At 38.2% G+C, this 27,688-nt stretch overlaps 1 protein-coding gene across 2 annotated transcripts in view; it reads left to right on the top strand.

The window, feature by feature from the left end:
• The window catches only part of FNBP1L (formin binding protein 1 like), a 122,842-nt gene extending 106,365 nt beyond the window's left edge, over positions 1–16,477 (top strand). Inside the window, exons 10-15 of one of the 2 annotated variants that reach the window (XM_008154738.2) lie at positions 1,136–1,245; positions 7,564–7,696; positions 8,056–8,150; positions 10,924–11,072; positions 12,822–12,980; positions 14,236–16,477. In XM_008154738.2, the coding sequence (XP_008152960.1) occupies positions 1,136–1,245; positions 7,564–7,696; positions 8,056–8,150; positions 10,924–11,072; positions 12,822–12,980; positions 14,236–14,243 (654 nt within the window). In that variant the 3' untranslated portion in view covers positions 14,244–16,477. Of the gene's footprint in view, positions 1–1,135; positions 1,246–7,563; positions 7,697–8,055; positions 8,151–10,923; positions 11,073–12,821 lie in introns of both variants that reach the window. The other variant, XM_008154737.2, reaches the window with a different exon arrangement.
• The last annotated feature ends 11,211 nt before the right edge of the window (positions 16,478–27,688 follow it).

Here is a 27,688-nt window from a genome sequence, read left to right on the forward strand (position 1 = left end):
AAGCATTCTTATAATGGTGAAATAAAGCTTTTTAGCTTACGTTATAGGCACAAATGGTCCACAGAGCAAGGATGCATTTATTTTGGGAGCTCCCTTCAGCAACACTTTAAAAACTGAATTTGTGTATTCTTAAAATAACCATTTTAAAAGAAGAATGAGATAGGTGTCATCAGTTTTTGGAGGATATAAAAACCATGTAAATATGGGTTTATATCAGATGGAATCAGTAGTTGCTAATATTTGCTCCATTGTATAATCTCTAATAAAATAAAGTAACTAATATGATTAATATTTAAGAGATGAATGACGTCATTTTAATCAAATTTACATCTAAATACTAGCACTTTTCTTAAATTATATAATTTTTTAAAATAACAAAGCATTAAGAAATTGTCAAGCATCAAGCTTACTTCCAAAAGAAGGATTATATCTCTCTTTGGATTATATCATTCTTTCAGGAACAACTGAGGTGTATTATTTGGTTGTATGAAAGGATAATTGGAAAAGACTCCTTATTGGAATATAATCTCTACTTACATTTCACTTAGTGGATCTTTTGTTTTTTAATTGCCAAGTATGTTTTGGTTCTAAAGAACAGATTGGTTTACAAGTGTAATCATTCAAAGATCATATGCATTAATTAGAGTGTCTTTATGAGGTAAGTTGCTTACTTAATTCAGTTATACAAACTTCATATTTTCAGTCTGAACATTTGTAATATTCTGACTGGGATGTGTTGATATGTTATATATAAAACATTAATATATATAGATGAGAAATGTTACGTGTTTCCATTTGTTGTTGTTGCTGTAAGAAGATCCGTATGTATTTATTTTAACTCTGCCAAGACCTGGGAATAATGTGATACTGGTCATTACCTAATATCTTTATCTGGTGTGATTTTTACCATCCTGTTTCATGATTTTATAAACTGACTGGAATTTGAGCCCTTTTGTTAATACAGTTGTTTTAATTAACACACATATCTATGTAGATTTCTTTTTCTTAAAAGGGATTGTTCGGGGCTAATTAGAAATTAAACTTAAAAATTGATATTCTTATTTTATAACGGGTATATGTGAAAAATAAAATTTCTTGGAAATGCCTTTTATCCTCATTTAGATTCTCTTTTCAGGGCACAGCACTAGAAGATTTCAGTCATCTGCCACCAGAACAGAGACGTAAAAAACTACAGCAGCGCATTGACGAACTTAACAGAGAACTACAAAAAGAATCAGATCAGAAGTATTTTCCATTAAGTTCTCTCTACCATTATTATTCCTTTCAGGGTCTATTTTGAATGATGTGTTTAAGTGTGATGTATAAAAAGTTTAAAAATCATTCATCCTAGTTGAAATATCTTTTGAGGGGAAAAAACACTCTGAAGTGTTGGAAAATTTTATGGTTGCTATGTCACAAGTAAAAATGAAATGTTAGAGTTTCTGGGGTTGCAGATTACTTATTGGAGCTAATAGTATATGTTTATGCCTTCCAAAAATTTACAAAATCACTTGATCATTATCAAGAGTAGTTTCACCAACAATAACTACCTCTTATGCTTGGATAAATTTCATTTTGATTTGGTATATAAATTGAGTTCAATAGAAACCTGAAGCTATAATTATTTCTTTTGCAGCAAAATACGTTGGTAAACAGTACTTCATTACTATGGCTTCAGATTCATTCACTCAGTGCTTTATTATTCTCCCAATTTTATAAAAATATTCCTGTATTTCAGTTTTGTTTTAATAAACAGAGAGAGCTATGATGAGTAAAGGATTGTTACAGTGAATTGGTGACTTATTATCTGCTTTTACACTGAAGATAAAATTGGAGCTTAAGGCCCTAGCTCTGTGGTTGGCAAACTGCGGCTCTCGAGCCACATGTGGCTCTTTGGCCCCTTGAGTGTGGCTCTTCCACAAAATACCACGGCCTGGGTGAGTCTTATTTTGAAGAAGTGGCGTTAGAAGAAGTTCAAGTTGGCTCTCAAAAGAAATTTCAGTCGTTGTACTGTTGATATTTGGCTCTGTTGACTAATGAGTTTGCCGACCACTGCCCTAGCTGATTTGGCTCAGTAGATAGAGCATCGGCCTGCGAACTGGAGGGTCCTGGGCACATGCCTGGGTTGCGGGCTTGATCCCCAATGGGGGGCATGCAGGAGGCAGCCAATCAATGATTCTCTTTCATCATTGATGTTCCGATCTCTCTCTCCCTCTCCCTGCCTTTCTGAAATCAAAAATATTTTTTTAAAAATTGGAGCTTAAGGTGTCTGGCATTAGTGATTAAAGGGATTGTTAAGAATTACACATCAGATATAATTGTCTATTTAATCATAAATGAAACACGGCATTATAATCAGTTCCCGTCCTTTGTGGCAGTTAGGCTCTGTGACGTCACTGTGAACACTGATCGGTTAGTGAATACCAAAACAGAAAACACAGGGCTCCAGCTATTAGCCTCTGTCACAGCGTTTGTATCAGCTGATCTGTACATAACCTTGTTTTATGTTTTCCTTAAAGACACGTTTTATTGTGTGTTTTTTTCTTTATTGATTAAGGTATTACATATATGTCCTTATCTCCCCATCTCACCCTCACCCTCACTCATGCTCTCACCGCCCTGTTGTCTGTGTCCATTGGTTAGGCTTATATACATGCATACAAGTCCTTGGGTTGATCTCTCTCCCTCTTACCCCCACCCTCCCCTACCTTCCCTCTGAGGTTTGACGGTCTGATCGATGCTTCTCTGTCTCTGGATCTGTTTTTGTTCATCAGTTTATGTTGCTCGTTATATTCTATAAATGAGTGAGATCATGTGATATTTATCTTTCTCTAACTGGCATATTTTGCTTCGCATAATGCTCTCCAGTTCCATCCATGCTATTGCAAATGGTAAGCATTCCTTCTTTTTTTACCACAGCGTAGTATTCCATTGTATAGATGTACCTCAGTTTTTTAATCCACTCATCTGCTGATGGGCACTTAGGCTGTTTCCAAATCTTAGCTACTGTAAATTGTGCTGCCATGAACACAGGGGTGCATATATGCTTTCTGATTGGTGTTTCTGGTTTCTTGGGATCTATTCCTAGAAGTGGGATCACTGGGTCAAATGGGAGTTCCATTTTCAGTTTTTTGAGGAAACTCCATACTGTTCTCCACAGTGGCTGCACCAGTCTGCATTCCCACCAGCAGTGCACGAGGGTTCCTTTTTCTCCGCATCCTCACCAGCACTTGTTTGTTGATTTGTTGGTGATAGCCATTCTGACAGGTGTGAGATGGTACCGCATTGTCATTTTGATTTGCATCTCTCGGATGATTAGTGACTTTGAGCATGTTTTCATATGTCTCTTGGCCTATGTCTTCTTTTGAAAAGTATCTATTTAGGTCCGTGGCCATTTTACCCCCCTCAGGTTTATGTGTTTGTTTTTAAAAAATATATATTTTATTGATTTTTTTACAGAGAAGAAGTGAGAGGGATAGAGAGTTAGAAACATCGATGAGAGAGAAACATCGATCAGCTGCCTCCTGCACACCCCCTACTAGGGATGTGGCCATAACCAAGTTACATGCCCTTGACCGGAATGGAGCCTGGAACTCTTCAGTCCGCAGGCTGATGTTCTATCCACTGAGCCAAACTGGTTAGGGCCGTTGCTCATTTTTTGATTGGATTGTTTATTTTCCTTTTTTATGTTGTATGAGTTCCCTGTAAATGTTGGAGATTAATTAAACCCTTATCAGTGATAACATTGGCAAATACGTTCGCCCATGCAATGGGCTTTCTTGTTGTTTTTTTGATGGTTTCTTTTGCTGTGCAAAAGCTTTTTATTTTGATGTAGTCCCATTTGTTGATTTTCTCTTTAAGTTTCCATTGCCCTAGGAGCGGTATCGGTGAAGAAGTTCTTTCGGCATATGTCTGAGATTTTGCTACCTTTGGATTCCTCTAGTACATTTATGGTTTCCCATCTTATGTTTAAGTCCTTTATCCATTTTGAGTTTATTTTTGTGTAGGGTGTAAGTTGTGGTCTAGTTTCATTTTTTTTTTTTTTCGTGTATCCAATTTTCCCAACACCATTTATTGAGGAGACTGTCTTGACTCCATTGTATGTTATTGCCTCCTTTGTCAAATATTAATTGAGCATAGTGGTTTCGGTTGATTTCTGGGTTCTCTATTCTATTCCATTGGTCTATATGTCTGTTCTTGTGCCAGTACCAGGCTGTTTTGAGAACAGTGGCTTTGTAATACAGCTTGATATCTGGTATTGAGATCCCACCCACTTTGTTCTTCTTTCTCAGGATTGCTGCAGCTATTTGGGGTCTTTTTTTTTTTTAATTCCAGATGAATTTTTGGAGAGTTCTTTCTTGGTCTGTGAAATATGCCATTGGTATTTTAATGGGGAGTGCATTGAATCTATAGATTGCTTTGGGTACTATGGACATTTTGATTATGTTGATTCTACCAGTCCATGAACATGGTATATTCTTACATCTGTTTATGTCTTCCTCTATTTCTTTTTTCAGTGTCCTGTAGTTTTCCGTGTACAGGTCTTTTACCTCCTTAGTTAAGTTTATTCCTAGGTATCTTAATTTTTTTGGTGTGATGATAAATGGGATTGCTTTTTTAGTCTCTCTTTCTGTAAGTTCACTATTGGTGTATATATTGTTGATTCATTAACTTTGAACTCAGGGCTAATACGGTAGCTCATGCCTGAACAGAGATTATATAACATGTATTTTCTCCTCACAGCCTTCTTGCTCTTAGGAACACTAGATAGCACTTCAGCACTACGCTTGTGGGTTCTCATAAAGAGAAAAATCACCAACAGTGAGCACAGAAAGGACACTTGTTCAGAGTATCAGAGCAGAAATAAGAAGTTAAAGTATCTCCTTGTTTGATCTCAGCTGAGAATGTACACATACATCAAATGACTCAAATTTTTCTCCCCTCTGTGTATGTCTAATGACTATAAAAGTGCCACATGTGTTCCTTTTTGGATTCCAAATACATTTTAGCAAATGGGCAATTCACAGATATGGAATCTGCAAATAATGAGGACCCACTCTATTAGTATTACATTTTTCATTGAGGTATATTTGACGTATTAACATCATATTAGTTTCAGATATACAGCATGGCTCAATATTTGTATATATTGCAAAATGATCACCATTATAAGTATTTAATATTCATCACCATACATAGTCACAAAAATGTTTTTTCTTTTGATGAGTACCTACTCTCTCAGCAACTTTCAAATATACAATACAGTATATACCATGCTCTATATTACTTCCTCATTAAATAATTTTTAAATATTAAAACATTTCTTACTAGAGCAACATGTAAATGGTCTCTTGGAAATTATAACATATAATGTAATATTTAGGGCTTACTATATGTAATAGACTGCCAGGACTTTAGAAGATACAAAAAAGTAATAAAACAGTTCCTGATCCTAATAGGCTCACATTTTAGTTAGGAAAGATAAAACTCAGTGATTTTATTTCTGTACAAGCTAGATTATGATAGCTGCTAATAGAGAGATAAAGTTCTGGGGGAACCTAGAGGAAAAAATAATGAATTCTTACTGGAATAATTAAGACAAACATCACTGGGGAGATGTTGGGGGAAGAGGAAGGGTGATGGTGTAGGAAACTAATGTTTATTGAGGGATTATTATGTACTAGAAAGTGAACCCAGCATTTTACATTGAATTCTTCAAAATAGCCCTCTGAGGTTGTTGTTCCTGTTATAAAGGTAGAGAAATTGAGTATCAAATATATCCATAATGTGGCTCAGATTAGGTATCTGGTAAATATCAGAGTTGACATCCAAACATTAGCTGGTTTGTTTGCAGAACATTGGAGTTAGACTTTGATGGGAGGATAGGGTTTTGTCAGATAAGAAATTAGACAATTAAGGGAGAGTAGGAATATTTAAGGAAGAGAAGAAAAACAAAGAATAAAAGCACAGAAATGTGAATATTTTTTCATGGCCTGGAACTGGCTCTAGGCCAGTGGAGACTTGATTAGAAATTGTGTGCAGTATAATATCAGAAGATGAGGATGAAAAGGTACGGGATGAATTATATGAATGCTTTTTAATAGAATTCTGGAGGTATTGGAGAATCACCAAGAGTTGTTGAGAAAGTAGGTGATACTATCACCTCCGTATTCTAAAGAAAGATAATTGAAAACTATATAAAGAGTAGATTTTATAGGAAAGACATTGACATCAGGGAGACCAATTAGAGGACTTCTTTTTAAAAAATATATTTTTATTGATTTCATAGTGGAAGGGAGAGGGGGAGAGAGAGAAATATCAGTGATGAGGGAGAATCATTGATGGGCTGCCTCTTGCATGCCCCCTACTGGGAATCGAACCTGGGACCCTTCAGTCTGCAGGCCGACACTCTATCCACTGAGCCAAACCAGCTAGGGACAGTTAGGTGAGAGATGTTGAAACCGTGTCTTGAAAATAGAAAAGAGTAGATTATAAAAATTGTTTAAAAGGCAAAGTAGGTCAGACTTGTCATCTGATTGGATGTCCAAGAAGAGAAAAATGGAGGCTTTCTACCTCAGAAGTATAGATAAAGACTTAATTAAAACAGTAAGAAAAAATAAATTTGGGGCAAAGGTCATGCATGGTGTTGTTTATGTTGATTTTTGGAATATGTGAAAATCTATATGGAAGTATCTAGTTGGATTTGGAAATCAAACCTAGAACTTAGGAGAAAAAGAGGACTGGAGATGTATACTTGAGTATCATCTAAAGATAGGTGATATTAAAGCAACGAGTCAATTATATCTCACTAAAACTGGAAAAAAAAGAATAAGAGATCATTCTGAAGGAGGAGTGTAGGATAAGATGAGAAGAAACCTATGCCATTTTATGTAACACATTTAAAGGATGAAGAGAGGAAGAGAAGCCAGTCAGGGAGATATAAGGCAGCAGAGGTGAGGAGAAGGAAAAAGAAAATGTACCCTCCAGGAGATCAGGCAGGAAATGAGTATTAAGGAGTGTAAGTCAGTACCGTCAGCTGTCAGAGTTGAGGAGAACTGATTGAGTCATAATCTATTATTATTACGATTAGTGAAGAGGAGATGAATAACTGAATTTGGAGGTAGAAGGGCAAGTTAAAGATGCATTTCTATTTCTAGTATAGATGGGTGGGAGGACGATGATGCTGTGAACTCTAAGAAAAGGTGGAATAATGTCTAGATGGGAATATGAGTTTGATTTGGGATATGATAAGTTTAAGAATATTGAGGAATATATTCCAGCCTTTGATTAAGCATATGTGTATAGGTCTGTATATATATAATCTCAGGAGCAAGAAATGAGAAATTAAATCTAACTTGTTTTTGATATTTCAAGTGATTTAAAGGATGTTTCCATAAATTACACACTCTATATATTTTATCAGGTAATATTTTACTAAACTTAAAGAGATGTGAATCTTTTCAGATTAGGTTGCATGTGAGTCCCCAAAATAAAATGAAACTCTTTTATCTGGAAATACATAGAGTGAATACTTAATTTTATGGCTTCTTTTTTTGTTTTCAGAGAAGCACTCAACAAAATGAAAGATGTATATGAGAAAAATCCACAAATGGGGGATCCAGGGAGTTTGCAGCCTAAATTAGCAGAGACCATGAATAATATTGACCGCCTGCGAATGGAAATCCACAAGAATGAGGTAGAGATTTGTTATTTAGCAGTTGTCTGAGATAAATTCATTTGTATAAACTTTATCATGATAGGTTAGTTTTTGCTAGAATTATCTTCAAATATTTAATTTCAGCACTCATGAACTAAAAGTAAGGTATCATTTGTTTAGTCCCTTTTTGAAGTTTTTAAATTAAAAATGATATATAAAAATAAACACTTAAACTATTTTTTATTAGCCATAAAGTTGATCATTGACCAAACTGGAATAAAGGTTTCCCTTCGCTAAGAATTACATAATCATAACTCAAAGCACATTTTAAATGTAGAATATCTTATGAGCTTTTAAAAATATTTATTAAGCTCAGTTTTACTTATTTTTTTCCTAAGGCATGGCTCTCTGAAGTTGAAGGCAAAACAGGTGGGAGAGGAGACAGAAGACATAGCAGTGACATAAATCATCTTGTAACACAGGGACGAGAAAGGTCATTTTTTTGTATTTTATTTCTTCTTTTCTCCCAAACTTTTCTCACTTTTTTTTCTAAACTTCATATAATTTTTTTTCTTCCTCCCTCATTTAACAAGTTTGGCTTTAATAACATCAGTCTTTCGAACCTAAATTTTCTGTTTCTTTATAATAGCTATAGGTGAAGTATGAAATTTCATATTGCTGCTCACTTTGTTTGTCATGTATTCCAAAACAGAGATGGGAACATAGAAAGTTCTTGGAGCTGTAATCTGGAGGCATAGGCTCCTCAGGCCTGGGGAGATGTCCTAATAGATGGAGTTGGGTAGCTAATGCCAAAGAAAAATTTAACTGTCAACTTGCTCAAAGTTTTGTGAAAAATGTATATTGTTAGTTTAGACCAGAGCTTCCAAAAGGCACTTTGCTAAGTTTCCATATCATTGTGGCATTTCCCTTATTGTAATATGTTTTTTTCTTTTTTATAATAAAGTCCAACAAATTAGCCCAGCCAGCGTGGCTCAGTGGTTGAGCGTTGACCTATGAACCAGGAAGTCACGGTTTGATTCCCAGTCCAGGCACATGCCTGTGTTGCGGGCAAGAGCCCCAGTAGGGGGCATGTAGGGGGCAGCTGATCAATGATTCTCTCTCATCATTGATGTTTCTATCTTTCTTTCCCTCTCCCTTCCTCTCTGAAATCAATAAAAAAATATTTTTTAAAAAGTCCAACAAATTAGAAGTCACCTTAGAGAAGAAATTGAGAGCTCTTAGTTTACTGCTTAATTACACTATAATTTGAGTAAGTTTATTTTTAATTCTCTCTGAGTCTCAGTGTCCTCAGATATAAAATAGAGATTAAAATACCTCTTATACAGGTTGTTAGTAATAAATGAAGTAATGTACATAAAGCACTCAGTAGTAAAAACCTGGTTATAGTGTGTTCTTGACAAATATTAGTTTCTTCTCTCCATTATCATTTTTTGAAAGAGTACATATCTTCAGTATATCAAATAATACCCCAAATATACTGGGTTTTGTTATTAGATAAAACCTAGATTTTAATAATCTATTTGGCTTGTGTTATTTAAAAACACGTCTTCCACTGACTTACTTCACTTAGCATAATACTCTCCAGGTCCCTCCATGCTGTCTCAAAGGGTAAGAGATCCCCCTTTTTACAGCTGTACAGGATTCCATTGTCTAAATGTACCACAGCTTTTTTTTATCCACTACATCAGTAAAAGAGAAATATCACATGATCTCACTTATATGTGAAATCTAATGAACAAAATAAATTGACAAACAAAATAGATCCAGAGACATGAAAGCATGCAATAAACTAAGGATCCTCAGAGTGAAGGGGATGGAGGGCAGGGAAGAGATCAACCAAAGAACTTACATGCCTATGGGTATAACCCATGGACACAGGTAGTAGTGGGGTGAAGGCCTGGGGAGGGGACGAGAGTGGGGAGGAGGGGTCAATGGGGTAAAAAAGGGACATCTGTAATAATTTAAACAATAAAGATAAAATAAAAAATATGTTTTCCAGGCATACTGAAAGTGCTGTTAAATCTAATCACGTAGATTTCCTCATTATTAAAATCTTAGTGATTTGATCCTTCAGCAAAATTATTAACATTTTTCTCTCTTTGATTTAAAAAGTTGTAAAGAGCCCTAACCGGTTTGGCTCAATAGATAGAGCGTCGGCCTGTGGACTAAAGGGTCCCAGGTTCGATTCCGGTCAAGGGCATGTACCTTGGTTGCAGGCACATCCCCAGTAGGAGGTGTGCAGGAGGCAGCTGATTGATGTTTCTCTCTCATTGATGTTTCTAACTCTATCCCTCTCCCTTCCTCTCTGTAAAAAATCAATAAAATATATATAAAAATAAGTAAATAAAAAGTTGTGAAGAAAAAAATGCCTTTGGATTACTGAGTTGTTTTTTTTTTTTTTTCTAAGTTACTAACTTTCCTGGTAACATGATTAGTTGGAAATGAACTTTATTAGGAGTCTTTGGGTTTTTAGTGACAGAATGAAATTCTCTGCCCATACTGGCTTAAACTAAGGAGGGATTTTATTAGCTGCCTTCAGGGAGAACTTAATCTTGGAGCTCAGATGACGTATCCTCAGGACTCTGTTCTCTCCACTTCACAGTTCTGCCTTCTACTGTCTTGGCTTCATTTTAAGGCTTCATATGGTAATCTTTCAAAGCTCTAGACTCATATTTCTCCAGGTTCAAGTCCAGTGGAAAAGGAAGGGAGCTTCTCTTTCAGCAATCCCAAGCAAAGGTCTCTGTGCATCTCTTATATCTGACTGGGTTACAGTCCTACTTGCCAACTCATCACTCTAGCCATGCAAGTGCTGTGCTAAGATGAGCCCTCTGGAGTCAGGACAGAACAAGCCACCTGAAACCTTTTAACTGAACACGGGTCTGGGTGGGTCCCCTAAGGAATTTTAGGCCCTCTTGCAAAAGAGGGTGTGATAAATCCAGAATAATGAAAGACAAGTATCTAATACATCTTTATATTTTCTCTGGACCTGGTGATAGTGAGAGATATTCACTGAATACATGCTGTGTGTCTAGAATATTGTAGTCTTTTAATTTCAGGAAATTCAACAAAGAATCATTTTGTTTTAGAAGAGATAGGTAGGTAGGTAGATAGATAGAGTCAGTGTTTAAGAACATAAAGATTTAATTTGGAACTATGTCATAGATATTCTCTGAATTGATCCTGAGACAATATAAAAGGTTCCCATGTTTGTGATACTTGATCAGAGGTAATTTTATGTTTTATAGTCCTGAGGGAAGTTACACTGATGATGCAAACCAAGAAGTCCGTGGGCCACCCCAACAGCATGGTCACCACAATGAGTTTGATGATGACTTTGAAGATGACGATCCCTTGCCTGCTATTGGACACTGCAAAGCTATTTACCCTTTCGATGGTATGATTTTTCTAATACATTATATGTGATAAAATTGGTTTCTAAAGTCTACATTTATGAGTTATGTACTTTAATGTCTGCAGCTAAATAATACATTGTCAGATAATAATACTAGTTCATTAGTATGAATGTTTTTATTTAACTGTATTACAGATACAGAGATGTTCAGTCCATACATGACATTAAAAGAAAATTACCTATTTATCAGTATACTAATACAGGTTATTATTTAATTATCAACTTTGGTTGATACAGAATTTCCCCCAGAGATGTGACTAATGCTTCATGTACTCATTAAAGTTGAAGCAGCTCACGCATGTGTCCTAACCCAGGAAGTGGAAGGTGGGCGGATGCCACTTCAGGCTCTTCCTTGTAACTTGCTAACTTTGGGAGACAAGCACACGGCAAATGGCATATCTGAATGCCGCCATATCCTGACGAGGCCACATTTTCAGATGAGGGAAGGAGAGAGTATGATAGCTTCTGACTTTGCCATCTTTTCCTCTGCAAGAGTTGGATGACAAACCGAAGGGAGGAAGTCATTGTGGTCCTCTCCTGCAGACTTTTATTCACCCTTCCCTCTCTTGTGGGAAAAGGATTCTGAAAAATCCTTTTCCTCAAATCACAGAGGAGCACAGTAACACCTTTATAAATAAGTTGTTTTGTAAAATGGTATATGAACCAAGGTCCTTCCCCACCCATCCATTGTATTGGTTTTAAAATTGAGTAAAGTCTTTAGTTTCTCCTCATTCTAAGAAAAAAAAAATATATATATATATGTATATGCCTAATATACAAAGTGTCCCCTCCGGAGTTTGACCAGGAGTTTGATCACTCGCTATGACGTGCGCTGACCCTCAGGGGGCGGCACGGAACGAAGGGAGGCCCCGGCCAGCAGCCAGCAGCCTCTAGGGACCCTACCTAGAGGGAAGGGTTGGGGATTGGGAGGAAAGAGCCCTGAGGCTGGTGAGGTTTTAAAGAAAGTTTGTGCTCTGTGGCTATAACCATTCTGCTTCTACCATCACCCGAGTTGAGCCTGTAGTTTTCTCTCTGCTCTCTCTTTAAGCTACATTCTTCCCACCCTCTCACTGCCTTATTACTATTTTCCTGATCCACATCTCATGAATTTTCTAGATAGCAATACCACTCAAGTTTGGGAAAGAAGTTGAAGTAGTGAAATCAGTTAGAGTAGCCTTGCAAGTCATATGTCATTGTGGCTTATACTTCATCTGTTACATAGGGGTGATATTAATGCCAGCCTGGGAGTTCACATGAGATAATGTATATGAAAGTGTTGGGTAGCCCTGGCTGGTTTGGCTCAGTGGATAGAGAGATGGCCTGTGGACTCAAGCGTCCTGGGTTCGATTCCAGTCAAGGGCACATGCCCAGGTTGCGGGCTCGATCCCCAGTGGGGGGTTTGCGGAAGGCAGCCTATCAATGATTCTCTCTCATCATTGATGTTCTCTCTCTCTCTCTCTCTCTCTCTCTCTCTCTCTCTCTCTCTCTCTCCCCCCTTCCTCTCTGATATCAATAAAAATATATTTAAAAAAAATTTTTTTAAAAAGTAAGTGTTGGGTAAACTACAAAGTATTGCTACATAATAGAGATGTTGCTAATGAGAGTCAGTGGGCCTAGGCACATTGAAATTTAGTAAAGTTTCATGTTATTTTGTGTGTTGTTACTTGTAACTTGTACTTGAAATTATTGCTGTGTTTAAATTATGCTTGTACTATGAAAACTCTCATCTAGGACATAATGAAGGTACTCTGGCAATGAAAGAAGGTGAAGTTCTATACATTATTGAGGAGGACAAAGGTGATGGATGGACAAGAGCTCGGAGACAGAATGGTGAAGAAGGCTACGTCCCCACATCATACATAGATGTAACTCTAGAGAAAAACAGTAAAGGTGCAGTAACTTACATCTAAACTAACAGGCAGCTTTGTGCCATAGGAATGATAACTTAAAACAAAAACACACTCGACGGGTGGGATAACATCAGGAAACTTAAAGGGCATCCAAGATTTATTGTTCACTATGTGAGCTGAATGCTCGATCTTAAAGATGTGAATATTACCACAAGAAACTGTTCTCGTTGATGCTTTAACGTGAGTGATGTTGGCGTGGAGCTTAATTGATGCCTTTTGCTTTATGTCTTGCTTAAGTCTGTGTGAAGGATTTGTGTTTTTCTGCCTTATAAAGAATGGGATTTGACCTATTGGGCAGGAATTCATAGATAAAGGTTACCCCCTCCCAAACATGTACATATACACACTTGACTTCAGAAAACTCAGTGACTGTAGTAAATCCAGATAATTAACACTGCTGCGAAAAAGCTATGAAAAGCTGATTCCCACAGAGTGGTTTGATGTAGGCGTTTGAATTTAGCTCCAGTCTCCAAGAAGGCAAGTAATAATAGTTGGCCAATTGGATAAAATAAGGTTACAACCATTTTCATTTTTCTCCCTATTAATTTTGGTTTCCTAAAAGAAGAAAATAAATACCTAGCACAAAATCTATTGTAGTAGGCAAATCAAGAGACTTGCAAAATAAATCAACCTGGTCTAGCTCTTAGGTGAATAAAATGGCTTTCTTTTGAGACCTAATAATATTTTCAGGAATGTACAAGCTCCCTTTCAAATTAATCGAATGCTTTATTTTTTATCTTGAAAATGTCCTTTGGGAAATATCACTTGAGTGATTATTTAGCAGTTGTAATAGGAAAATAGATTTAAAATAAGATAGAAAAATATTGAATGGGGGAGAAGTACTGGCATGATTTATGTTGAAAAGAAAAAATAACTTTTGATTAAGTGGGTTGAGGGGGTTATCTGTACTACAGTTTAGAGCATTTCCTCATTTTAGCTGGGTCACCAGTTACTAGGATAGATTTCCCCCCCCAATTAATTGCAACAAGCATTGGTTGGTAGCACTGTATAATCAAGGATTGCGCAGCGCTAGTCGTGCTGGGAATGAAGTGAAGTAGCAGCTACAAGCCTTGTCTTTAATTTTGCTTGTGTTACAAATTTTTCTGGTGTTTTCAGTAGCTGACTATAAAGTAACTTTAGGGACATTTAGGACGGACACTTTAAACTGAACACCCCTTTTGGTCTTACCAAAGGTCTTCAGTAATTGTTCTTTTCTTTTTCCTCCTGGACTGCAGGTTCCTGAAGAGGGTTTCTGAGGAAATGGGCAAGATGTTGAAGGAGGTTACATGCAGCTGCTTTTGGGGGGGAGGGTGTTAGAGTTGTCAGGCTCAGAGAGAGAGAGTGAGAGAAGCAAGATGCATGAGTGCATGCAGACATCATTATTTTTTACTAACTTCATTAGCATTTCCATACATTGTTTTAAAAAATCATCAAGTCCTTAAATTCCCCTTTCACATGAAGGAAAAAAAGCTAACAATGGCTAACCTTTTTTCCATTTATTTTAATTTTGTCCAAATCAGAAGGAATGCAGAGCTGTCGGATGGGTCTTACGTTTGGCGGTCCCACCAGCACCATCTCCGTCCCAGCTCTGATTTAATTGGCTTTTAGGTCCATTGTCTGTTAGAACCCTGGCCATTCGTCAGTGTCTGCCTGCGCCACTTCTGTGTTTGCTTAACATCCTGTTGCATGTGTAGAGTGACCGAGTTAGGTTTTTCAGGCATGTGTTTATAATCCCTTGTTCTTGTCAAAGTCTTAGTTTTGTTTTACATTTGTAGCGCAAATCCCGTTGTCCAACATCTCCAGCACTAATGTTCTCATCCTGTTGTTTGTGTATGCTGCTGTAACTTCCCCACTGCAAACATTCCAGTTCTGGCATTATGAAGAACTAGCTTGTGAACCTGAAGTATTTATGATAAGAAAAAGAAAACATCCATGCTCTAGCCTACAGCCCAGTTGAAAGAACTCTTTGAAGCGTGATACATCTTCCGCACCTCAGTCTGGGAAGAATCCATAGTCAGCACCGAAATCCTGGCATGATACACACAGAAGATACCCGCCACCTCAAGACAAAGGACTGTTGTCAGGAGTCAGCTGCTTCCATTCAAACGCTGCCTTAAACTAGAGTGCCTAAATCTGTTGATTGCCAACACTACCACTCCAGTATCCCACAAAGGGCTTTAAGTGTCAGCTCAGTGTGACCTCCTTTATCTCGGCAGGGCTGCTGCGGCTGCCGATGTAGCCTCGGTCGGTGGCTTTTAGAGCTCTACCATGTTTGGTGGTGCATCTCCAAATTTATGCACCAGACTAAAGACATGTTCAAGTCCATTTGACTTTACTCAGTGTTTTTATGAGAAGTTTTATGGACCTCTCTCCCCCTTGTCTTTTAATTTGGGGTTACCATGTTCTCATTTGATTATTACAATGATAGTCCGTTTCCAAGTGATGCTTTTGTTTGAACCAGATAAAAGTTAGTGAAACTTTGTAATGATCTATGTGCACTTTTACTTGTAAAATGGAGATTTCTGTATGTTTATACTTGTAAATATAATTGTCGTTAGTGTGCCCTATTGCTCATGTCGTCCTGCCTCGCATTTGTGGTTCTGTTAATGACTTGTATCTTAACTAAGTTCTTAGTGGTGTTTAATAGGGAGGTGGGCGGGGGTGGGGGGGGTATTTCTACCAATGGAAGCTTCATTAATTTGGTTCTTTACTGTTTTGAGGACAGAAAGAGAACGTGAAATGATCTGTGTATTGTTGGATTTTAAGCAATATTTTAGAAGCTGTGTGACTGCTTTAATAATTTTTCCCAGTGTTATTTGATTCATACTAGTTATACTAAAGCTGAATGACAATTGTGTGAAACGTAATGTCTTCATGAGATCGAATATGCCCCTGTTACACAGCTGACATATAGTGTATTACTTTTGAGGCTAGTAAACTATGAAGTTTAGATTTTGAATCTCGTTACAGGGTTATTTATATAATGTGACATTATTCAATACTGACAGACTACATAAAGGAGTTTTAAATCCTAGTGCTATTCGTATTTGAAAGGTAGCCATGAGGAGGAAATGTGACCTGGCTGTGTTTGTCTTCTGTACAGAGCCTGAAGTGCTTGTGTGTGTTTGGCTAGCAGCCACAGAGGGCAAAGTTTAAGGTTTTCTTCTAAGGACTAACTGTTCTTTTCAAGCTACTGTTTGTTTTTCTAAAAGCAGGATTTGCTTCCGTAGGAGGCAAGTTCCTTCACGTGGAATAGTGCAGCCTGTAGATGGGTTATTACAATAGGACAGACATTTGTACTTGCACAGTTTAAATCATTCTTAAATTCTGAACATGTGAATTGTCCAAAAACTTTAATTTTTCAATAATTTTTACTCTTTTTGTGCACATGTTGATTTCTTAATGGTAAGTGCTTTGTTTAAGATAGTGTTCTCTGTGGAGAATATTTTCATGAAATAAAACAATCTTTTCATGGTCTGTTAAGGTGTGTAATGTGTTATCTCTTATTGCTATGTGAACTAAAGACTTTGTTCTTGAATGTGCTAAGATAATACAAAATAGATGACAAGTTACATAAGTAGGAACATCTGTGTTAAGCAACTGGTTTTGCAAAGCAGTTTTGGAAATTTTATTCTACTTTTTAGTTGCACTCATGCTTTCCTAGAGGAAAAAAGGTAATATTTCTTTGCAGTGGATTTGAGTTGAGCGTAATAGTTTGGATTTTAAGTCTTTGTTCTGCAGTAGCTGTGTTGCACAGACCTTCCTTGTGCACCACCTTATCCTCCGCATCCACGAGAACTCTCCCTGTGCCACACGCTCTCAGCATTTCCTGTGCTTCTGCTTGAATTTCTGACCAGTTAGAGAGAGCACCTTTGTCTTCTGTTTGCCATAAATAGTATCATATCTGCCATTTTAGGAAGTCTTAATTTCACAAGGTTCAGCTTTTTAAAAGGGCAAATATGAGACTATGAGTGGTTACTTGATCCTGAACAATGAGGGATTGTAATTGTTGAGATGAAAATTTAGAGATCCATGCCAAGCTGGAAGTAGGGATACATACAAAACAAAGTGGTAGGAAAACAGTGTCAACAACAAAAAAAATCACAAAATGAAAAGGGCTTTTACTATCTGAACTAAGATCAGGAAGTCAAATCCTACTTGTTAGGGAACGATAATATCCTTAAAAAAATACTAACAAAAGCAAACGTATCTTTAGTCTTGTTGAAAAGGCTAGATTTTCTTTGTGAGGAAGATATTAGGTGAAATAACACCAAACCCATTTCAGTGAGCTCATATACCTGGCATCAGGTATATTCCTGAATATAGTCACTGTTAATATTCTAAGAAACTAGAAAGTATAAGAGATGACGAAAGATTAGGGGTTGAAGAGTAAACGCTGGGAAGTTCAACAACTCTAAAAGGTACTAGATAGTTTTGTCAGCATTCAGGAGAAAATTTAATGGACAGCTGACATAGGTCATAAGAATAAGTAACATCAAGTTAGCCTTATTCCTTTTTTTTTTTTTCCTTTTTTTAAGATACAAACAGGGAACTCTACAGATTTAATTGTCTTGGTTTCAGCATAATTTTAGTGTTTGACAAGATTTCTGATTCAATTTTGTGATTAAGATGGTGACAGCATTGTTGTAGAAATGGGAGCTTGCAACAAGCTGATTTGGTAAACTCAAAATGTTAATCCTGAGAACTGTACTATGGGAGAAAAAGAATATGCGTATATATAGAACCATAATAAAGTAAACATCAATTTATCACACAACTTAATAGAAAATTACTAAGCCCCTCTTCTTCAAGGGTAGCCATTATCCTGAATTTTATCTTTATTTTATTTTTCTTAATTTTTTCACATGGGTATTTTCTTCAACCTGATTAACTTTCCATGCTTTTGAGCGTTGTAAAGATTGTGTCATATTCTGTATTAGCAGGGCTGATATTCAGCCACTGCACACTGATATAGCCATAGTTAATGCTAAATACTGAAATATTTCCATATTGGTTGGTAAATAGTAATTCCGAAAAGTAGTAAAACTGGTTACTCATATAAGTTCTGGTTTGTATTGTTTATCTCAAACCACACATGACACCCTGTGATGCGTTTATTGTTTAAGCACTGAGGACAAAAGCTGAAGGGCTTAACTATAGATTTACTATTATTTCAGGTTTGGGAAATATTTGTTTTTCTTAAGCTCCCGTCCTGCTCAAGGGGATACTGGAAGAGACTGGGTAGACACAGGTGTTTGGGGACATGGTCCCTTTTGTAGTAAAGTTCTGTTTTCTCTGGCATCTTGTTCTGTGGTGGAGGGTGGCCTGTCTTGTGCATTGAGGAGGTGTGAGGAGAAGGACTCCACCAGGACTCTGTTTAATACCCAGTAGAGTGTGCTCTCCAGCAAGTGACAGCACAACTCCCCCTGTGTTCTCCTCCCTCTGCCTCTGGCGCGTCTGGATGAGAGTATCACATTTGTGTGTCCTCTCCGCCTCCACCTCCACCTCCAAGTCTACCTTTCCCCTCACTTGCCTGGGCAGACCAGGCTGCTTGGGACTCGAGAATAATTTGAGAAGAAGTGAAGTCATTGTTTGACAACTTGATGCAAAAGGAAGGTGATGGATCTAAGGCTGCAGGGTTTTAACAATGGTGTGGTCATTTTAGAGGTTTGGATTAAAAATATGTCAGGGTAACAGAAGAAGTAGCTTTTGCAGATGAATAGGCAGCAAAGTTCCCAGACCCCATTAAGAAAGTAACTAAGGAGAAAGACTATCTGCCTGAACAGATGTAAGTGCCCTGTTCTGGGAAAAAAAAATGCCACAAAGGTACTTTGTTAGTAAGTAGGAGGAGCAAGAACCCGGGTTTAAGGCAAGAAGTGTGTGTGTGTGTGGGGGGGGGGAGATGGTAGGTTAATGCTACTGTTTTGTGCAAGTGCAGTCTGGTTTATGACAGGACAGCCCTTCTCTATAAAGCTGGTAACCTCTGAGCCTTGAAAAGAAAAGATAAACACCAGTTGCCAGTCTTTTGGTTGTACACCAAGAAGGCCTGGACAAGGAGAACCCTTTTTCTGGATTGGTTCTATCAATGCTTTGTCCCTGAAATCAGGAAGTACCTGCCCAGTAAGGGACTGCCCTTGAAAGTTCTTCTGATGTTGCTCTAAGTCAGTGCTCTTAGTCACCCAGAATTCCATGAGTTCAACACTGAAGGTGTCAAAGTGGTCTACTTGCCCCCAAGTCTATTCAGCCTCCAAATCAGGGAGTCCTTTAAGGCTCATTACACATGGTACTCGAGAAAGGATTGTCAGCACTATGGAAGAGAACCTGAAAGTTCAATTATGAAAGTCTGGAAGGATCACACTATTGAAGATGCCATCATAGTTACAGGAAAAGTGTGAAAGCCATCAAGCCTGAAACAAGTCCCAGATAAAGAAAACTGTCCAGATGTTGTGCTGGACTTCACAGGATTTATGACAGAGCCAATTAAGGAAATCTTGCAAGATTGTGGATATGACAAAATACTAATAAAAAAGGTGGGGGTGGCTCAGTGGTTGAGAATTGACCTATGGACTGTGAGGTCATGGTTCAATTCCTGGTCAGGGCACTTGCCCGGATCGATCCCCAGTAGGGGGTGTGCAGGAGGCAATGATTCTCATCATTGATGCTTCTATCTTTCCCCCTCTCCTTTCTGAAATCAATAAAAAAATATATATATATTTTTAAAGTGAGTGAGTGTGTGTGTGTGTGAAGGCTTTCAAGATGAGGTTCTTGGAGAAATTCAAGAGCTAATAGACACCACCCCAGAGGAATCAACAGGAGATGACAATGGAGATGCGTGCCTCCAATCCAACGCCAGGTGATAAGGAAGAAGACAGAAGAAGCAGTGCCAGAAAACAAATTGACATTAGACTATTTCGCAGAAGGGTTCTAATTATTCAAGACTACTTGGACTTCTCTTATGACATGGACCCTTCTATGATACACAGAAACTAAAGCAAACAAAAAGGATTGGTACCGTATAGAAACATTTTTAGAGAAATATAAAAGCAAAAAAAGACAAATTAGGATATATGTCTGTAAAGTTACACTGAGCGTGCCTGCCTCTCCTGCCTCCCCTTCCACCTCCTCCATCCCTTCCCCCTCTGCAACCCTGAGACAGCAAGACCAACCTCCTCGGCCTACTCAGTGTGAAGACCAGAAGGAGGAAGACCTTTTGTGATGATCCACTTCCACTGAACGAATAGTAAATAACCATCATGCTGTACAGTCCATAAACTTACCAGTTTTGTATGTTTATGTGTGTTTTTGTGTGAAAATCTAATAACTGTATGGTAAGAACTGTATGAGATGTTTTTATGTCATCATCATTGCGTAAGTGTTCATTGTGTAGAACCGTGGTCGGCAAACTGCGGCTCGTGAGCCACATGCGGCTCTTTGGCCCTTGAGTGTGGCTCTTCCACTAAATACCACGGCCTGGGCAAGTCTATTTTGAAGAAGTGGCGTTAGAAGAAATTTAAGTTTAAAAAATTAGGCTCTCAAAAGAAATTTCAATCGTTGTACTGTTGATATTTGGCTCTGTTGACTAATGAGCTTGCCGACCACTGGTGTAGAACATCATGTACAGTGTGTTTATGGAAGTGGATAGACTATCCTTACATCAGTATAAGATGAGTGATATTCAATATAGAATCGATAATGCATTAGTTTTCTTACTGTTTTATAAGTTTGCTTTCAAAGAATTACATTACTGTACAGTATGCCTCTCTTCTAATTGGAGATAGTGCATATCAGCCTACCATCACAGGTAAGTGGTTTTTTTTAAAAAAGTAACAATGTTTTCAATGCCATATTACGAATATGACTGTACTACTGTATACCATAAGAATTTCATAACGATTCATTCATTAGTGTATATGCTAGGCTACTGTGAAGCAGTCCTGTTGATGACAGTAGGCTACTATAAAGTAATCATATTGCTGCTGCTTCATTATCAGTGCATGAATTGTTATATGCTTATAATAAATATTAATTTGTTTTTTACATTATCTTTTCATTTTTGATGTCTAGTGTTAATAAGTGTAACATGTACAGTGTTTTATATCATATAAGACTATTGATGCAGGCACTGACAATCTTGTAAACAGATGATGTAAACACAGTACAGTAAATATAGTACAGTACTATGTGTACTTTCTCCTATGATTTTCATAATACTTTCTTTTTGTAGCTTATTTTATTGTAAGGATACAGTATATAATGCATATAACTTACAAAATATATGTTATTCAATTGTTTATGTTATTGTTAAGGCTTCCAGTCAACAACAGGTTAAGTAATTAAGTCTATGAGGAATCAAAAGTTATATGTAAATTTGGGACTCTGCGGGGGTAGGTGCCTCTAACCTCCACGTTGTTCAGGGTCAACTGGTATAAACAACGCTGCTCTCTACATCCAAGTGCATGTTTATGGATACAAGAGTTTCTCTACGATCTACTAGGAGTGGAATGGCTAGACTGGATTATATTTATATTCAATTTTAAAAGATAATGCCACATTTTCCACTCAAAGTGATTATAATATTTTTACATAACTACAAGTTGTGTATAAGGGTTATCTGTGCTCCATATCATGGCCAACATTTAGGAGTAAGACTTTTTAATTTCTGTCAGTTCTTCAGATGTAAAATAGCATTTCATTGTGGTCTTAATTTGATTTTCCCTGATTATTAATGAAGTTGAACATCTGTTCATGTGCACCATTTGTGTTTCCTCCTCTGTAAAAAGCCTGCTTATAACTTTTGCCCATTTTTTTTTTTTTTTTTGGTTGGTTGCCGTATTCATTCATGGGGCATTCTTTATGTATTAAGGATGCTAATTGTATTATCTCTTGCTTGTAACATAGCTGGTGACTCTGGCTGTTTCTCAGGATATTGTAGTCAGGATGTTGGCCAAGATCGCTATCATATCAAGGCTCTGTCGAGGGCTCTAGAGTTCCAAGATCCTTTACGTGATTGTTGGCAGGCCTCAGTTTCTTGCCAAGTGAAGATCTTCATATGAATGCCCACAGCATGGCCTCTTGCTCCCCGCAGTGAGTGATCCAAGAGAAAAAACTCGAGACAGAAGCTGCAGTCTTTTAATAAGAGGAGACACACCATTACTTCTGCTCCATGCCATTGGGGGTGCAGACCAACCCTGTGTAATGTGGGACAACACAAGGGTGTGAACACCATCTTGGAGGTTGTCTGCCATACTAATTTTTTGTCACTTTTATGTGTTGCTAATATCATCTCTCTGTTCTTTTAATTTATGATAATTGCTTAATGATTAGTTCATTTTAATGTAGATTGATCAATTTTTCATATTTAATGCTTTTTTTGGTCTAGTTTAAGAAATTCTTCCTTGATTCAAAGTAAAAAAACCTTCTCTTTATTATTTTTGATTTCAGAGAGGAAGGGAGAGGGGGAGAGAGTGAGAAACATCAGTGATGAGAGAGAATCATTGATTGGCAGCCTCCTGCACGCCCCCTCCTGGGGATGGAGCCCACAACCCCGGCATATGCCCTTGCCCAGAATTGAACCTGGGACCTATTCACTGAGCCAAACCGACTAGCGCCTCTATTTTTTTAATGTGTCGATCCTTCTTTGTATAAAGAACAGAGCAGACTAGAAGACAACCAAGGTATATAGAGAGTGTACAGTAATGTTTCCCAAAGTGTGCTCTATGGAACATAAGCATCTACACTAATAAAAGAGAAACATGCAAATTAACCATCACCCCGCTACACCCACCAGCCAATCAGGAGTGAGTATGCAAACCCAACTAAGATGGCGGCCACCACAGAGCTGGAGCAAGCAGGAGGCTTGGGTTGCTCCCGGCGATGGAGGAAGCCAAGCTTCCCGCCCGCCCTGGCTGGTCCTGGCTGGCCCTGGCTGGCCCTGGCCTCCACTCAAGGCTACAAAGTTTCAATTATAGAAGATAAATAAATCCCAGATACCTGCTTCCAGCCGGCCCTAGCCTTGGCTTAAGGAGGCACTGAAAAAAAGGAAGGAAGGAAGGAAGGAAGGAAGGAAGGAAGGAAGGAAGGAAGGAAGGAAGGAAGAAAAGAAGGAAGAAAAGAAAAAAAGAAGGAAGAAAGGAAGAAAGAGAAAGCTCCTTACACAGGCTGGCCACACCCCCATGAGGTGAGAGTCCCCGCTGGGGAGCTTGGCCAGCCTGCAAACAGCCCTCAGCCCCTCACTCAGGCTGGCCACACCCCCATGGCCTGATCCCTGTAAACGGGCAGTTGAACATCCCTCGAGGGGTCCCAGATTCGAGAGGGTGCAGGTTGGGCTGAGGGACACCCCCCTTCTTCCCCGCCCCCCCCCCCGTACACGAATTTCGTGCACCGGGCCTCTAGTCCTTAAATATGTCACTAGATGTTGCTCAAAGAAAGGGCTCCAAACCAGAACCCTTGCTCCTAACCGGAAAAATTCCATCCTAAGTGAATTTGGGAGACCTTACATTCTTAATCCTATTCCCCTTTTGCAGAGTTGTGGTATATATTAATAATTAAAATTGAGAAATTCTGCAGCAGAAAAAGCAAACCAACAACAAGAGCAAACAGTTTAACTTACAATTTTCAAACAAGTTTCAAACAATTTTCAAACAACTCTTATAGAACATCGATTAACATCTAATAGACACAATTTAAGAAATGCTGATGCACAATAGGAGGACATTTTACAACAGAATCACAAAATCTTAGTTCTGGAAGGATCTTAGGAGGTCATCTTATCTTTTGGACAGAAGCACAACTTAGCCATAACGAAAGAAGGGAACATGCTTTTTTCAAGCATGACCTCTTCCTAATTTCACAGGTTTGGTTTTTATTTATGTACTAGAGGCCCAGCACGCATGCCCCACCCACCACTCTGTCGTGCTCGCACCCTGCCCACCATCCCGCCACACTCCCAGCCCCACCGACCTGCCTGGTGTGCTCACAGCTGTGCTCACAGCAGCGCCTGCCTGGCCTCACCCACCTGCCTGCTGCCCCACCAGCCGCCAGCCTTGCTGCGATCAGAGCCTTTGGGCCACGGGAGAGAGCTCAAGAGATGCTTCATGCACCTCATGGTGACCGGTCATTTGGTCGTTTTGGTCGTGACGGCCTCTTGGCCTTTTATTATTATTATTTATTTGGTAAAACATTCCATATTTAACAATTTTCTTTTTTAGAGTTACCCCAAGTGCTTCTTCCAATAGTGTATTACTTTTTTCTTTTCATTATAATACTTTGTTTTCTCAGGAAGGAACCTGGAGTCAGAATGCAATAATTAAATGACTTAGAATGTTTTTTTCTTTGTCTTAGGTGTACAGTGTAGTGGTTATATGGTTATATAATTTACAGAGTGATTCTCCTGATAAGTTTAGTACCCACCTGGCACCAATATTATTGACTATGTTCCCTCTGCTGTATTTACATCCCCATGACTATTTTGTGACTTCTTACTCCCTTCGCTTTTCTTACCCATCCTCCCACCCCATCCTGATAATCCTCAGTTTATTCACTGTGCCTGAGTCTGTTTCTGTTTTGTTTTGTACACTTATTTTGTTCTTTAGTTTCCACATATAAACGAAACTATGGGGTACTTGACTTTGACTCATTTTCACTTCGCATAATACCCTTTAGGTCCATCCATGTTGTTGCAAATTGTAGTAAATAACTTTTTTTTTAAATAACTGAGTAATATTCCATTGTATATATGTACCACATCTCTGTCTAGTGATAGGCACTTGGGTTGCTTCCATATGTTGGCTATTGTAAATAATATTGCAGTGAACAGAGGCATGCATATATCTCTTCAAATTAGTGTTTTGGATTTCTTCAGATATATTCCCAGAAGGGGAATTGCTGGATCATATGATAATTCTATTTTTAATTTTGGGGGGAACCTCCACACTTTTCCATAGTGGGAGTGGCTGTACTAACAGTGCACGAGGGGTCCCTTTTCTCCATATCCTCGCCAACACTTACTTTGTTGATTTATTGACCATAGCCATTTTGACAGGTGTGAATATATCATTGTGGTTTTAATTTACATTTTTTTGATGATTAGTGACATTGAGCATGTTTTTATATGTCTGTTGGCCATCTGTATGTCCTCTGTGGAGAAATGTCTATTCAGGTCTTCTGCCTATTGTTTAAATTTGATTATTTGTGTTTTGGTGTTGAGTTATATGAGTCCTTTATAAAATTTGGATATTAATCCCTTATGGGATGTATCATTTATAAATGTGTTCTCCCATTCTGTAGGTTGTCTTTTCATTTTGTTGATGGATTCCTTTGCTGTGCAAAAACTTTTTAGTTTGATATAGTCCCATTTGTTTATTTTTTTCTTTTGTTTCCCTTGCCTGATGAGATATATCAGGAAAAAAATATTACTAAGAGCAATGTCTGAGAGTCTGCTGCCTGTTTTCTTCTAGAAGTTTTATGGTTTCAGGTCTTACATTTAATTCTTCAATTCATTTTGGGTTTATTCTTATATATGGTAGAAGGTGCTCTAGTTTCATTTTTCTGCATGTATCTGTTCAATTTTTACAGCACCTTTTATTGAATACACTGTCTTTACCCCATTGTAAATTCTTGCCTCCTTTGTCATAGACTGATCGACCTTATAGGCGTGGGTTTATTTCTGGGCTCTCTATTCTGTTCCATTGGTCTGTGTCTGTTTTAATGCCAATGCCATGCTGTTTTGATTATGGCCTTATGATATAGTTTGATATCACATATCATGATTTCTCCAGCTTTGATATTTTTTTCTCAAGATTGCTGTGGCTATTTGGGTTCTTTTGTGGTTCCATATAAATTTTAAATGTATTTGTTCTATTTCTATGAAAAATGCCATTGGTATTTTGATAGTGATTGCAGTAGTCTTAAAATGTTAAACTTTTTTTCTATCATGAGTACAGTATATGCTTTCATTTATTTGTAATTTCTTCAATGTATTGTACTAAGCGTTAACCTCCTTGGTTAAATTTATTCCTAGATGTTTTTTAAAATGCAATTGTAAATGGAATTGTTCTCTTAATTTCTCTTTCTGATAATTTGTTTTTTGTATATAAAAATGAAAACAATTTTAGGATATTTATTTTGTATCCTGCTACTTTGCTGAATTCATTTATCAGTTCTAGTAGTTTTCTGATGGAACCTTTAGAGTTCTCTATAATATTATGCCAGCTGCAAATAATGACAGTTTTACTTCTTCCTTCCAATTTGGATGCCTTTTATTTCTTCTTTTTGTCTGATTGCTGTGTCTAGGACTTCCAGTACTATGTTGAATAAGAGTGTTAAAAGTGAGCATATCTGTCTTGTTCCAACTCACACTTTTAGTATGAGTTGAGTATGATATTAGCTGTGGGTTTGTTATGTATGTGGTTCATTATGTTGAGGTATGTTCCCTATTCCCACTTAGCTGAGAGTTTTTATCATAAACTAGCAGCCCGTTTGCACGAAGATTCGTGCAATAGACCTTCATTCACCTGGCTGCCTGCACCAGTTTTCTGCCGGCACCGGGGACCCAGGCCTTGGCTGTGGCCACCGCCTTCTGCCTTCTTTCAGGGTCGGGGCTTGGCCCCGGGTGGCGGCCTTGGGCTCTGCTGCACCCCAGCGTCCCTGCTACGGATCTTAGGAGCCGACCCCCGGTGGTTGCCTGCGATCCGTGCAGGCCCCCTGCTGGTGCCCAAGGCCGGGAAAGCCTCCGGCCGAGGCTTTCCCGGTCTTGGGCTCGGCCACACTCAGCGTCCCTGCTAAGGATCATAGGAGCCGACCCCCTGGTCGTTGCCTGCGATCCGTGCAGGCTCCACTGCACCCCAACGTCCCTGCGACGGTTTCCTGGTGGGCGTGGCTGGTGGGTGTGGCTGGTGGGTGTGGCTGGTGGGTGTAGAGAAGGTATGGTCAATTTGCATATTACTCTATTATTAGGTAGGATGGGTGCTGGATTTTGTCAGATGCCTTTTTCCCTCTATTAATATAATTATATAATTTCTATCCTTTGATTTGTTTATTTGTTATATCACATTATTTGTGGATATTGTACCAACCTTGCATCCCAGGAATAAATTGTACTTGATCATGGCGTATGATCTTTTTAATGTATTTCTGGATCCAGTTTGCTAATATTTTATTGAGAATTTTTGCATCTATGTTCATTAGGGTTATTGACCTATAATTTTTTGTCTTTGTAATGTCTTTGTCTGGTTTTGGAATCAGAGTAATGCTGGCCTTGTAAAATAAGCTTGGGAGCCTTCCCTCCTCTTGAATTTTTTTGGAATAGTTTGAGGATAGATGTTAATTCTTCTTCAAGTGTTTGGTAAAATTCACCCGTGAAGCCATCCAGTGCAGGACTTTTGTTTGTTGGGAGTTTTTTTTTATTACTGATTTGGTTTGGTTGGTAGCAATTCGTCTGTTCAGATTTTTGTTTCTTCTTGATTCATTCTTGGAAGATTGTATGTGTCATCCAGATTGTCCAATTTGTTGGCATGTAGTTCGTAGTATTTTTTTTTTATAATCCTTTGTACTTGTTTGGCGTCAGTTGTCACTTCTCTTTCATTTCTGATTTTATTTATTTTTCTCCCCGAAGGACTGAGCATCTTACTGGCAGCTGGGGAAAGGTTCAAATTTACCCCCGCCCTCCGCTCCCCTAGCAGAGATCAGCTT

This window comes from Eptesicus fuscus, chromosome 9 (genome assembly GCF_027574615.1).
Source record: "Eptesicus fuscus isolate TK198812 chromosome 9, DD_ASM_mEF_20220401, whole genome shotgun sequence".
Lineage (NCBI taxonomy): Eukaryota > Metazoa > Chordata > Mammalia > Chiroptera > Vespertilionidae > Eptesicus > Eptesicus fuscus.